The sequence below is a fragment of the Vitis riparia genome, chromosome 13 (genome assembly GCF_004353265.1).
Source record: "Vitis riparia cultivar Riparia Gloire de Montpellier isolate 1030 chromosome 13, EGFV_Vit.rip_1.0, whole genome shotgun sequence".
Lineage (NCBI taxonomy): Eukaryota > Viridiplantae > Streptophyta > Magnoliopsida > Vitales > Vitaceae > Vitis > Vitis riparia.
Genome location: NC_048443.1, coordinates 1,598,270 through 1,612,961, shown reverse-complemented (window position 1 = coordinate 1,612,961; position 14,692 = coordinate 1,598,270). Strand labels below are relative to the sequence as shown.

Below are 14,692 nucleotides of genomic sequence, written 5' to 3'. Positions count from 1 at the left end.
AAAAGTGGCATATTTATGTTCGAGATTGATTGTGTGTTTGAAAATGGTTTTAGAAAGTAGTTTTAGTTTTTCTATTACTTAAATGATAAAAAGTAGAAAGTGTTAAACAAGTTAAAAACGCTTCCAAAACATATTACGAAAATTTTAGGTTTTTAAACATTTGTTAAAAACTATTTATAACTATTTTTGAAAAGACTTCCCATACAAAGTCAAATACTCTTGAAACTCTATTTTGATTTACTATAAAAATTTATTTCATGTTTAATAAAGTTTTTATAATTCTAACATGTTTTTTTGTAAATTATTATTTTATGTTCAAATTTAACTTTTGAATGAAATTAAAAATAAAAATAAAAAAACAAAAAAAATCCTCCTAAACAAAGTCTGAAATGAGATGCAATTATTTTTAAATTAAATATATGTCTAATCCTAAAACTTATTTTTTAAAATTTTAAAAAAATAAAAAATAAATAAATAAATAAAAACACCATTTCAGCAAAGGAAATTTTGATAAATTCATTGAACTCTCACAGATACACGATAGCATAAAAAAAAAAAAAAAAAACATACATAATGCATTTGTGTGAAAAATCTCATTAAAATTAAAATTCCTCCAAGGAAATCCATTAAGGAAGAACCTTGAGACCTCCATGAAAAAGAGAAGCAAAAACATCCATTTGATCATTTGGAAGAACCAATCCAATCTCAATCCCACCTTTGATGTCTCTACTTTCAGTCAGGGAAATACCTGATTTCATCTCATCAATGGAGACCTCCTCTATTTTCCTGGGCCTCCCCCATCCAAAATCTACCTCATAGAGATCCAATTTCGGTGACCCCAGAACCACCACATGGACCTCGCTTCCTGTCAACACCTCCCACTCCAAAATCCACCTCTCCGCTCCCCCCAAAACCTCCCCGTCCAGCTCCTTGATCTTCCTCCCGATCGCCTCCGCCGCCGCCACTATCCCCTCTTCTCCCATCAGGTCGCTCCTCCCCGCCACCGCCCGCCCAAACGCCACGCAATTGCCCAAATAGGCCGCCGGCACGGGGTAGTCCAGGCGGGTGATGCCGCCTGCATTGAAGCCGAAGAAGCAAGTGTCGGGCGGCGCGGTCGAGACGCGGCCTGCGCGAGCCTCGCAGAGGCAAACCCAGACAAACGCGCAGGTGAGGACGTAGGCGGATAGAAGTGGCGGCGGAGGTTTGCCTTTTCTTCTACAGTGAGCCATTATCCATTTCTTTACCTTCTCCATCTCTCTTGGACTCATCACAAATGTGGCTCGGACGGAGTCGTCTTCTCTGTCTTCCCTACTGGTTTTGCTTAGGTATTTTTTGTGCTTTCTCCATTGTTGTAAGAATATTTCTTTCAGCCCCTTTAGTTCTTTGATAACGCTTCTATCGTAGAATGGCAAAGGGAAAGACTTTGGGAGGGACTTTTCACCATTTCTGTAAATCGAAGACCACGTCTTCATAAAATTGGTGAATGTCCTCCCGTCGGATACAGCATGGTGGAGAGCGAGGCCGATGGAGATGCCGGCGTTGCTGAACACTGTAATCTGCACCGCCATCATAGGAACCTCGTCGGATTCTGACAATCGAGGGACGAGCTGATGGAACTCGCAGGCGTCCTTCGAATGGTGCCCGCAGAAATTATCAAAATCTCCGTCCGCCTCCGCCACGGTCATCCCCACGGAGTCCCCCTCCGCGTAGACAATTGCTGGGGTTTCGGACTCCGGATAATTGCTTATCCGGCCGGAGAAGGGGAAGTACTCCAGCAATGTAAGTGAAAGGGAGTGTTTGAGCTTAGGGAGAGTGGCGGAAGTGAAGTGGGAGGTGGGAATGGGGAATTGGAAGAAGAAGAGAGGTTGGAAGGGGGGGAAGAGGAGCCATGGGATGTCGAAAAAGGTGAGGGGGAGGGAGGTGGGAGGAGCCGAGCCCGGCGGAGGAGCGACGCGGCAGCGGTCGAGCACCCTGACAGCGATGGGCGGAGCCATGGCGCAAGGGGCTGCCTGCGGCCAGAGAGAAAGAAGGAGAATAAAGAGACGTTGGAGTGAATGGTGAAAAAACGTAAATGAAATGTGTCTGTTTTAACTTAATTGAAGTCTATAATTTTAAATATTTAAATATTTAAACCCATTTGTCACGTGATGGGGTGGAATGAGATCATTTATTACTTAAACCATGAAATTATTTGTCATTCAATCATTTTTCTCTATGGAAAAATAGTTTTTTAATGCTTAAAATAATTATTAAATTTAAGATATGATAAAATAATTCAAATCAATGTTACTAAAAATGTTTTTTGAGTGGATTTATTTAAAAAAAAAAAAAAAAAAAAAGCTTATTTTACAAATTAATAAATGTCATGATCTTAATGAGTGGAAAAGGTTTTAATAAAGGTTATCATTATTATTATTATTATTATTATTATTATTATTATTATTATTTTAAATTGGACCCTTAAAATAAACTTTCCAAATATTTCATTTTTAAAAAAGGACAAAAGAAAAAAAATTGATTGACATCACGTTATTATAAGCGATCACTAAATCCAAAATATATTATTATTCATGAATGGGATCAGCAATTCAAGTATGTATTTAATTTTCATATTTAATAATAGAAAAAATTGGGAATAGTAGAAGTATTTGTGATATGTCAGAAAAAAAAAAGTTTATAGTATTATTTATGTAATGGGTTTTTGTATAGATGTGTTTTAATATCGTTAAAGTTCATTAGGCTCTAATATCAAAGTCAAACTTTGACATTGACGTGGGCTTAGGTCATAAATGGTATTATAGGCACGAATGGGAGGGTTGAATGTGATATTTTACATCGAATAATATACATTTTGCCCACGTAAGAGTCAAAATTGAATTTACGTCTGATATAATGAAAAGTTCTTAAAGGTATATATTTAATAAAATTTTCTTGATGACATGGTTTGAGGGCTTATTAGATCTAGAACTTCGTTTGTTTGAGCACTTCGTGGAACACAATGAGAATATTATATTTATATGGGAGTAAATGTAATTTTATACATTAAATAAGGAGAAAAATTCCTAATAGAATTTAAAACTTTGTAAACGTATTTTAAAACTATAAGGATAGATAAAATGCGGGAAGCGAGCAAATCATTATAGTATTTTTAAAATGTTTAAAAATAATTATTTAGGTTATATTTAATTCATGAAAACATTTGGGGAAAATGTGAGAGAAAAAATAAATAAATAAAGAAAATGTAAAATAAAAATGATGAGATGGAACCGGAATTTCTCATTTTTTAAATTAGAAGAAAAAAATGAAGTTGGATTAAAAAATAAAAATAAAAACCCTATGATTTATTAGAGGAGAGGGATTTCCCTGGACCAGCTCAAAACAATGAGCTACATCTCCTCCTGCCCATGCAAACTCAACTCCCCTCTTACCATCCAAAATTTAATTAGAAAAAAAAAACTTCTAAAAATAAATATAATTAATAAAATATTTTTAAAAAAGTAATTATTTTATTCTAAAATTAGTTAAAACTTTTTCCTATAAATATTTCCACAACCCACTTCAGTCTTTAGGTGGATGCCCTACTTTGCAAACGACGATTACTCCGATACAATTCTCGAGTCATCGTCGTTTGCAACAATCTTCATGGACATGAAGAAGATTGTTTGTGCAGTCCTCGTGGCCGCCGCCTCGATGAGCGCAGTGCTCGCCTCCGATGACATGTATGCACCTGCGCCCGCCCCAGCCCACAATGCTGCCGCTAGCTTGCCGGTTGCCGGGTCTTTGGTTGGGGCATCAGTCTTATCTTTTTTCGCCTTTTATTTACAGTAGAAGAAATATATATGTACGAAGATGATGAAGAAAGAAAGACCTCTGCATACGAGGAATAAGATTTATGAATGATTGTATTTTTTAAGGTTTTTCTTTTTTATCATTTTTATTACTTTCTCTTAATATTTTCTCCTATATAAAGTTATCACTTATTACTAAAGGATGTTTGGATAGTATTCTTAAATGTTATAGTTTTTTTAATAAAATATTTAAGAAAAAATTATGTCTTAATGTCTAAAAAGAAATTGTCACTTTTCTAATAGGAATTAGTGAATCCAGGAAATTTAAAGATTGACAATTTGTGAAAATGGGTTGTATTTATATTTGTGTCAAAATCTGGTCAACCCGAATCCATTACAAATCATGTTGAAAGCATAAACCCGAATATTACTTGATTATTAAACAAGTAATATCTCGTATAACTGATTTAATAAACAGATTCTTCTATTTAATAATTAAGTTGAATTAGGTATTATATAAATTTATATAAATAATGTTTCAATTGAATAAGTTTATGACTTAATTGATTTATTTATTTAAAAAAAAATTAAAATGAGTCTAATGGGAATTAAATGATTTAAAATTTTAATTAAATTAATCAATAAGATGATTAAATAGGTCAATTTGAATCAACTTCATGTTATGTAAATTGATCCAAAAACTATTTATATATTAAAAGGTTACGCAGATGAATATGATTTGATCTAAAGTCAATTATATTCAACCAAAACCAGCAAAAAAAACGTATTATGATTCAAGTTGTATTGGTAAATTGTAATAAACTTTTTCATCCTTACCATGAATATACCATAAAGTTGTAAAGGTTGTGCTTGTAAACCAATCCCTAAAGTGAAATAAAGAGCAATAAATCAAACACATTTATAAAAATGAAATAATTGATTCAATCACTTCTATTTTTGGTGACTTTAGCAAGAGCTCTAATCATTTCCCCTTGTATTCAATTATTTCATTTATTTTCAAACACATCGTAACATTTTCAGAGCATTCGAGGATATGATTTGATTTCTTATATATTAGTCCTTCGAACGGGCTTTGAAAATAAAAATTTTTCATTGATTTATGAATTGAGTTAGTTAAATATATCAACTCAATTCAATTATTCCTATTCTTATCGAGCATATATAAAATCAATGATAATAATAAAAATTATTATTATTATACTTTCTATAGAGTTTTTAAACATAATAGTTTGTTTTAGTAATCCTTGAAAATAAGCTAAGCAATGAAAATATAAAAAATAAAAAACTAGGACGATGGAAAGGATAAAAGTTAAAACCATGGAAAACCAATATCAAAATAAATTAAATGGATGGTGAAAAAAAATTTAAAAAAAATTATTAAATTTAAAATTCATATGAAATATTAAAGAAATATTTTTGTTATGGGTGCATATCTACAGTGTGGAACAGTCCACGATGCTGCTGTGCACACTGATTTCAGGCCGTCCAAAGGATCAACGGATGCGCACGTGTCACGGTGTAGATTAACTTCATTTAATGCTCTGCAGGAGAGGTACAGTGTTGTTTCTGGGAGTGATCCCACATCGGAAATGAGTTTGAGTAGCGAGGGAGGAGCTGGGTATAAATAGGGAGGGAGGCGTAACGTTAAACATACTTACCTGGACGGGGTCTATGGGCGATCGTGCAGACCCATGGCCTAGGCTAGTGACCTCCATTGCACTCTGGAGGTGCACGCGCCTAAGATCTGCCCAAGTGGCGGAGTCTACGTCATAATTTGTGGTAGAGGGGGTTCGCGTGCGCGCGACCCCTACAATGCTCAGTTCAAAGTCTTTCTGAAACTTTTCGTATTGAGTAGGTAAGTTAATTTAGTTTAATTGAGTAAGAGACAAGCGAAGTTCAATATTTAATGACCTAATTTAAGTTTTTAATATGTTTAATAAATCAACTTAATCTTATAATTTAAAAATAAACTTGGTGATCAATTTATTAAGTTAATAAATTAAATATAATTTAATTTACTTTAACTTATGATGTATTAAGTTTTACAAATGAAAAATCATTTAAATTTAAAAGTATATTTTGCTGTTTTTTGAAAGTGTTTTGCAATGGAATGCCGATCTTGGGCTTTATTTGTAAAGTACTCTATTCAGCCCAAAAAGATCTATGAACTAGTCCATGCTTGACTAGCCAAGCAAATAAATGACTGCATCTTTTTAATCTCTCGCATTTTTATTTAATAAGTATTTCATAATTACGATGAAATTTATGTGATGCTTGTTATTCTATATAAAAGAATCGTTATTTTAGGAAACACTTTTAATATTTTTAATGCTTAAATTTTTTTATTATTTAAGTATTAGAAATGTTAGAAACGTTTTATAAAATCATTTTTAAACACACTTTTACTAAACATGATTTTTAAAAATATTTTTTAAATTTTATCAAACATTAAGAGTGTATTTAATAGTGATTCAATAAAGCGTTTATAATATTTTTAACACTTAAAAATTATTATCTTTAAAATGTTAAAAAGATTAAACACACTTTCTAAAATTACCATCAAATACACTCTAAATATTTTTTTTTAAAAAAAATACTTTTTAAAATAAAAACACCTTCTAAAATAAGTATTAATTTTTCCCAAATATCATCTTTTAACAAACCATGGCGAAAATATGCTAAATTGATTTTGGGCGGGGCTAAGTATAAAAATTTCTTAAATCCGAACAATTGGGACTGTAACAACGTTACTTTCAAGTCAATGATAAGAATAAGCTTTATATATAGCCAAAAACCCAATCCAATTTAAATTTATATAACTGTTCTTATAACCATTCCATCCCATTTAAATTTCCTTTTGGAGACGAGTATAGAAATAAATAGAAATGATTGGGATTGAGGCGGAGGTGACCCATCTCAGATCCAGTCTTTTTGTCATCGATTTACCTTGGGCTCAAGACTGCAGCCCCACCACAGATTTTGAGATGTGGCAGCAACCTCCCACCCATGAAGAACAGGGTAGTGACCAATGTAATACTATCTGCGACACATGTAATTCATGCAAGAAAAGCTTTATGCAAAGAGACACTCGACCTCTCTGCATAAAAAGAGAAACCAAACCCATATGAATGGTAGTGGTATGAATCAAGTCCCAGCCATGTCATCTTTGGAGGTTCCTCTGGTTGCAGCTATTGTCTTCTTGGCCATTCTCACAGTCTATACTTTGGAGGAGGCGCCGGTGCCGGAGCCAGCCAAGCACACCGGATCTGCATTTGCTTCTAATGCTTCTGTTGCTGTTGTGGGGTTCTATCTGCTGTGTTATGTAATGGGTCTTTTCTAGGAGTATCGAGTTTGTGTTGGTTAGGTTAGCTTAACACTTTGTGTATGAGCAGTTATGCTTTCTTACATAAATAAAATGATATGTTTTGTGGGTTTTTTTTCTTTTTCTTTTTTCTTTTTTTCCTTTTCCAAATAAATGGTCATTCCCTCTTAAGAAAAATAAGTAGAAAAATCTACACATTCAATTTAGTTTTGAATGGTATGAAATATTCCTGCTGATTTAAAAGGAGCAAAGCATCAATTTGTCACATGAGCAACAAATTAATCATCCAAAATTCCACTTCTTTGTTCAACCATTAACTTCTAGCAAAAGAATTTCTTAGGTATCGAGATGCATAGAAATAGAAAATAAGACGAAAATCATAATTTCATGTAAAGAAAAAGTTAAAATTATATTAAATATGAAATTTTATGGTAAGAAAAAACTTTCTTTTATTGTTATTCTTATTAAAAAAAATCAAATATAATGTCTTTTTAAACTCCTAATTATTTTTTTTCATAAATTTTTTTAGAGTATTCCAAGATACAGTCCAAACTATTGAAAACATACAAGAAACATGATCACATATAAATAAATGAAATTGAAATCTAGGTGATTAAATAAAAATACAAATAAATGATATTAAGGCATAAAATTACCATCAAATAAAGTCAAACACAATTTGTGATACCTTATTTGTGGTAGGTACCCTAAAAGTACCCTTCCAAGCTATAGACCCTAAGTATATTGGGGTCACCGTTGGATTGATTTTCGGTATATATGAGCAGCCTTTTATACATGGAATTGAACCTGTTTCTAAACACCAATGGAAGGCAAAGCTTTGACTCCTTTTGAACAGGACCTTCACTGCCATTGACGCCCAGCCATGCTGTAAATAAAGACCAAATCAGAATTCTCTGTATCTTTCTGCACCAAGGGACAACATTTCTGACCAACATGGCTGGCTTAATCTCAAAGAGACTCACCTCTAGGCTTCTAAAACCCTATCATTCTGCTTCAGTTATCTCATCTTCCACCTTCTTCATCTACCAAAACCCTAATCCTAATCCTAACCCCTTTTTCGATTTGTCCCCTCAAGATCTGAATTCCAAGTTCTCAAAACAAAACCCATTGAACCCAGAACCCATTTGTGGATTTCAAACATCACAAGACCTTAAACCGACAAATTTCAAGCTTCATTCAAGCAAATTCTACTCTACTTTCAGTACCCAATTCAAAAAGCCTAGTCCCTTCGCCCAGCTCTCCCATCAAAACCCCTTAATCCCAAAATCCATTTCTGGGTTTCAAGATTTACAGAACCCTAAACCCTCAAATTTTGATCTTCTTTTCACTAGATCATACACTAGTTCCAGTACCAAAGTTGGAAACCCTTACCCTAATTGGGCATCAGATGCAAAACCCAAATACTTCTCAACATCTGATCCATCTCCTGACTCTGATAAACCCCAAAACCGTGAATTCAAGCACCAAGAAATAGAAGGACCAACTGTAGAACGTGACACCTCAGCTTTGGCCAATGAGACCAGAGAAGTTCTAGGACTGCAAATGAAGACCATCCATAGCCTGAGCACTGCGCTTGCTCTTCTGGGTCTGGTTCAGCTCGCTTTGGGAGCTTGGATTTCATACATTACTCGGGCCTCGCCGATGCCAGAGGTTACAATCCAGAGCATAGTTGCATTTGGGTTCCCGTTTTCGATGGCATTCATGTTGCGGAGATCGTTGAAGGTGATGGACTTCTTCAGGAAAATGGAGGATCTGGGTAGGTTGCAGATTTTGACTCTGACCCTTCAGATTGCAAAGAATGTGAATCTTTTCTTTGTTCGGGTTCGTGGGGTTTCAATCTTGTGTGTTGCTGGTTTATCAGTTGGATTACTATATGCTGTTCTGTTGAGATGACTCTGCTTTGATTTCAATTGATTAGCAACAGGGTAATACATCCTTCCTGAGAAATTTCATATAATTGTTCTGTTTTCTAGTATGAATAAGAAAATATATCAGAAACTTTTGGTGGATATTCTTCTTCCAATCTTTATAATGCTCCATTTTGTAGCTCTGAAGCAAGTAGTATCACTTAAAACTATGAAACTCCTTTGCTAGACAAAGACACTGCGAATATGATCCATCGGAGCTTGAATTTATCTAATTATGACCACTCTAGCTTTGTTATAATGGTGAAGGTAATCCCTCTTTGAGGGGCTTGATGCCCTTTCAAATGTGTGGCATTTCATGTGTTTGACAGGATGCTTCCGTTGTTTGAGTTGTGGCAATATATGATGTCTGTTTGTTGTAGGATGGACGCTTGAGCAGGTAGTATTTTCTTAGTTCAGGAATCGCTTAAAACAATGAACCTCCCATGCTCAAGAAAAACAGGATGAATATGTGCAACTGAAGCTTGAATTTTTGTTTAATTATGAGTGCCCTAGCTTAGTTATGATGATTAAAAGTAATCAATCTTTGAGTGGCTTGGTGCCCTTTAGAATTTGTAGCGTTTCTTGCATTGATAGGATGCTTCCCCTCAAGTAGTAGTATTGTCCATTTGTTGTCGGTGAACCCTATTGAGGAAAATGCTAATTTTCTGGTCACCATTGTAAGAGGCTAACAACAACTACTCTAATGGTTATTATGGTTGTTTCTGTTATTTTTCGATAGTTACTATCTTCACATGGTAGAATTTAAATCTTTAGAAAGACTGGAAATGAACTGCAGAGGTAAGCAGTATGGTTGGAAGGGGGGGAATGCCCAAAGAGCTATGTGTCTTAAGATGGGGGAAGTTGTGAATAACCTTGGGATCACAGGAATGCAACGGGAAGACTAAGCTTAACTACATATCTTATCAGATGCGTGGGAAGTTTGATATATACATCGGTTAGGACTCAGAGCAACCCACAGCCAATGTAGAAAACAGATGTCTCCTATGGATTGGAATGTATAGACAGTCGCATTGTAGTTTTAAACAGTGGCCTAGAAGATTGAAAGTACCATCTTGGACCTTTAGCATCATCTTTTAATCTCTGCTGTCTGCCTCTAATTCAATGATATTGGTCATTTCCGGGTAATTTAAACTTGTATTCTAGTATTCTTCAATGGTACTAGTTCCATGACACATCCTTCTCAACCTTCCCATAGGGTCTATCATCAACATAAAGGACAAACATGACTCTTACAGAGTTACCAAAATACAAAGTTCTGGTATGTTATGTTCTTTCTTGCTGTTGTTTGGTTTGTAGGAATAGCATTTCCTGCTATGGTTTGAGCATCAAACCAGGTGACCAAGAAAGGCCCAAGGACAACACAAGTCACGCCCATCACCTTTCCCACCTGGCTGGGATAATCTATTTCTGGATGTTGCTTTAAATTTGAGATGCTATCAAACTCATGCTTGGTGTTGTGTTCTAATGGCTTGAAATCCTTTACTTGCCTAAAACTACCTTTAGGTAGGTCAAGTCGAGTTATTGATGTGAGATGGATCCAGAAAACAAGCGGTTTTAGTTATAATTTGGAAATGATTTGTGTATGTATTTCACTGAAACATGAAAGCAAAGTAGGTAGAGAGGCATATACAAACTTCTGTTGCCTGTAGTTATAGCTTCTTCTACTCTCAATAGTTAATATCTCATATGGTAACGACTAACAACTGATCATGAAAAGGAATATTCATAGGGAAACATGCAAAAAAAGTGAACTCATTCACGTGGGGGAAATGGGCTTCTCTATTTGGGTTCAAGGTAGCGAGACTATCTGCTTCTTATCTTAGTCCGTCTTTAAGAGAAGATTTGAATTGACCTTTTGGAAGAAGCAATACATGTCTAAGGGAGGAAGATTAGTGCTTATAAAGAGTACCCTCTCAAGTCTTCCAGTATATTTTGTGGCCCTCTCTGCAATCCCAAAAAAGTGAGGATCAGCTGAGAAAAAACTCAAAGAGCATTTTTACGAGGAAACCACTTGGAAGGAAAAAAGATGCATCCATCTAGTGAGGTGATCGATTGGTTTGCAAGGATAAGAAGTATGGTGGTTTAAGAATTAGGAGATTGAAGATTCTAAATTGAGCCCCACTAATAAAATGGTTGTTGAGGTTTGCCCATGAGATTGTGGAAAGAAATATCATTTTGGACAAATATAGGAGAAATGGATGGGGGTAAAGCCCCCCAAGAGGTGAGGGAGACTTATCAAATGAGTTCATGGAAAGACTTTAGAAAAGGACGGGAAGACTTTCCACTCAGGAAAGCTTATTATGGTAAGGAATAATGATAGGTGAAATGAACATGCTAAGAATGCTACAATTGCAGCTTTATGGTAAAGAGGGCGGAAGTGGGGGGGCATTGACTGTTGCAATTCAAAAGACGCCTTCAAGATTATGAAATGGAGGTGGTGACTCAATTTGGGGAACTCGTTTGTTATGTGACAGCTTACCATGCAAAGAGGACAGGAGGGGAAAATTTAGTATGAAGTCAGTCCACAATTCCGTACGTCTTGGCACTTAAGTGTTCTTACTAGTCAAAGAAATTTAGGGGTTTTTGGAGGGGGGCTTCTTATCAGGGTGTATTATAAGGGGTGGCAGTGAACCCCCGCTGAGTATCTCTCACTTGTTTTTTGCTGACGATACAATCATATTCTGTGAGGCCAGGAAGGAGCATCTAACCCATTTAAGTTGGATTTTATTCTGGTTTGAAGCGGCGTCAGGCCTAAGGATTAATCTAGCCAAGAGTGAAATCATTCCAGTTGGGGAAATGGTGGAGATGGAGGAGTTAGCTGTTGAGCTAGGTTGCAGGGTGGGGTCTTTACCGTCTCAGTACTTGGGTCTTCCCTTAGGGGCTCCTAATAAAGCGCCTTATATGTGGGATGGGGTGGAAGAGAGAGTTAGGAGGAGATTAGCTCTTTGGAAACGGCAATATATTTCTAAAGGAGGAAGAGTCACTTTAATAAAGAGCACTTTGGCTAGTATGCCAATCTACCAAATGTCTATCTTCAGAATGCCTAAGATTGTTGCTAGAAGATTGGAGAAAGTGCAAAGATAAGGATAAAGGTGGGCTAGGCCTTAGGAAGCTAGCTATGTTGAACAAAGCTTTGCTTGGCAAGTGGATATAGAGATTTGCTTGTGACAAAGATAATCTTTGGAAACAAGTGATCAAGGTGAAGTATGGGCAGGAGGATTTTGGGTGGAGGCCAAAGAAGGCTAATGGGGCAGTGGGAGTAGGGGTTTGGAAAGAGATTTGGAAAGAAGCAGATTGGTGTTGGAATAACATGACGTTCAGAGCAGGGAAGGGCAACACGATCAGATTTTGGACAGATGTGTGGTGTATAGAGTCAGCGCTATCCCAATGCTTTCCTCATCTCTTTGGGATGACGGCTCAAAGGAATGCAACGGTTGAGGAAATGTGGGATCAGAATTCGGGACAAGGAAATTGGAATCTGAATTTTTTGCGGGATTTCAATGATTGGGAGATGGAGGTGGTTGGGGATTTTCTCCATATATTGAGGGGTCACAAGCCCTCTTTGGAGGAAGATTCAGTCCTGTGGAGGAAAGGTAAAAGAGGTCAGTTTAGGGTCAAGGAAGCTTATAGCTTGTTGGCGAGGTCTGTTGATACAGATTTTCCTTCTAGGAGCATTTGGGTGGCAAGGGTGCCAACTAAAGTTGCTTTTTTTGCATGGGAGGCGACATGGGGGAAGGTGCTCACTTTGGATAGACTTCAAAGAAGAGGGTTTCAACTTCCAAATCGGTGCTTCATGTGTGGATGCGAGGAAGAAAGTGTAAATCATATCCTTATACATTGTACAGTGGTTAGAGCTCTATGGGATATTGTTTTTGGTTTAGTTGATGTGAAATGGGTTTTTCCAGAAAGTGTAAAGGAGGTCTTAGCTAGCTGGAGGGGCTCGTTTGTGGGAAAGAAAAGGAAAAAGATTTGGGACGCCATTCCGTTGTGTATTTTTTGGACGATGTGGAAGGAGAGAAATAGATTAACTTTTAGGGGAGGTGTGTTGAATGTGCAGAAATTAAAGAATTTTTTTGTTTGTAATCTGTGGAGTTGGGCCAAATTGTATGTAGGTGAGGAGGCGTTCTCCTTATAGGTTTCCTAGAGTGGATAGCTTCCATTTAAAGGGAGGTGATTTCTTTTGTTGTTGTCTTTTGAGGCCTTAGCTGCCTTGTATACTCTCTGTATACCTTGTGACGTTGTACCTTTTGAATGAATATCTTTTACTTATCAAAAAAAATATATATATATTTAGGGGTTTTGAGCATTTTTGAGAACCTAGCTCTTAACAGTAGATATCCTAATAAAGAGAAGGTGGGCAATTGTAAAGATAGTGAAAAATTAACTAAGCACGTCTGAATACTTTGTGATAGGACAGAAAAGATATGGATGTTTCTATTAGTAGTCTTTGGTTTAAAAGGGGTGTTTCCAACTTTGAGATGTCTCATTTGCTAGAGATTCAATTAACAAAGTTAAAAGTAATTTCGACTCTTATATCAGTTCGGTTTTAAATATTAAAATCAAATCCAATCGATCTAATTAATTTTTATACATCAAGAATTGAACTAAATGAATTTAGAATGAAAATGAACCAAATTTATTTAAAAAATAATAACTGATCTAAAAATCCCCTTTTTTTTTTTTTTGTTAAGTTAGACTAAAACAAAATCAAAAACCATAATGGAATATGGTATACCAAAAGGCTTGAGTAACAATATTATAACAAACTCTTTAAAAAAAAAAATTTCAAAGTCCTGTGATTATAGCTTGATTACTATAAACGACGATATTATTAAAGGTAAAAAGTCAGGCATGCTTTGACGAATCAAAAGCTCCCTAGACTATGTAAGGGCTTCTAAGGACGATTGTAAAATTGAGAATAAGGATGTGATGCATTCCATTCATAAACAATACATGCACAACTTCACCCTAAGTGTATATTCCTCCCATAAATGCATTCCATCAAACCCCATGATTTCGGAGCCCCTTTTTCTACACATTAAACCTTCCATGAAACATCAATCTTGTTCGCAGAAGAAGGGCATGCTTTAATCTTTCTATCCCACCACCTTGTGGTGGTCCAGTCCCATCGCTTTGGTCCCCTTTTTTTTACTCTCTCCATTCAACAACCCACATTGCAACATAGAGAAATCAGATTGAAAGATCCACATAGAATCAAATCTTAATATAGTTTTTTTAATTTGAATTTCTTTTCCTTTTTCTCCTTCATATCCATACGAGAGACCTGTAAAAAGCAAGTTGATCACACCTATTTCTAATCACAAATGGAATCTTATGGTGTAGAGATTCATATGTAAACATAAACATAGTATCTATTTAGATGTGCTCGAATGATCCCATTCTCATAATGAGAATACATATAACCCTATTCTGGTTTTGTCCAGTATGGGATGAAATTATAATCATGGGAATCAACTCAATCATCTGAGATTATAAGTTCATAACCCTAGCCCATACCCTTTAAGAAATGGTTGGGATGGGAATTGCATTCATTTGTAAGGTAATACCTAATTCCTAATATTAGAAAGAAGTATGACTATTGAGGAGCTCTG

At 35.7% G+C, this 14,692-nt stretch overlaps 3 protein-coding genes and 1 non-coding gene across 4 annotated transcripts; 3 read left to right on the top strand and 1 right to left on the bottom strand.

The window, feature by feature from the left end:
* Nucleotides 1-490: 490 nt before the first annotated feature.
* On the bottom strand, nt 491-2,031 carry LOC117927930 (anthocyanidin 3-O-glucoside 6''-O-acyltransferase-like). Its single transcript, XM_034847660.1, has one exon. It carries the CDS (start codon nt 1,992-1,994, stop codon nt 627-629), a length of 1,368 nt encoding a protein of 455 aa, XP_034703551.1. The 5' UTR covers nt 1,995-2,031; the 3' UTR covers nt 491-626.
* A 1,550-nt stretch (nt 2,032-3,581) lies between these two features.
* Nucleotides 3,582-3,985, top strand: LOC117929384 (arabinogalactan protein 23-like). The gene has a single exon (XM_034849685.1). The coding sequence runs from the start codon at nt 3,643-3,645 to the stop codon at nt 3,826-3,828; it is 186 nt and encodes a 61-aa protein (XP_034705576.1). The 5' UTR covers nt 3,582-3,642; the 3' UTR covers nt 3,829-3,985.
* A 1,474-nt stretch (nt 3,986-5,459) lies between these two features.
* LOC117929408 lies at nt 5,460-5,620 on the top strand. The gene has a single exon (XR_004653754.1). It is a non-coding gene; the product is annotated as a U1 spliceosomal RNA (small nuclear RNA).
* A 2,313-nt stretch (nt 5,621-7,933) lies between these two features.
* Nucleotides 7,934-9,251, top strand: LOC117927487. The gene has a single exon (XM_034847002.1). The coding sequence runs from the start codon at nt 8,086-8,088 to the stop codon at nt 9,043-9,045; it is 960 nt and encodes a 319-aa protein (XP_034702893.1). The 5' UTR covers nt 7,934-8,085; the 3' UTR covers nt 9,046-9,251.
* The last annotated feature ends 5,441 nt before the right edge of the window (nt 9,252-14,692 follow it).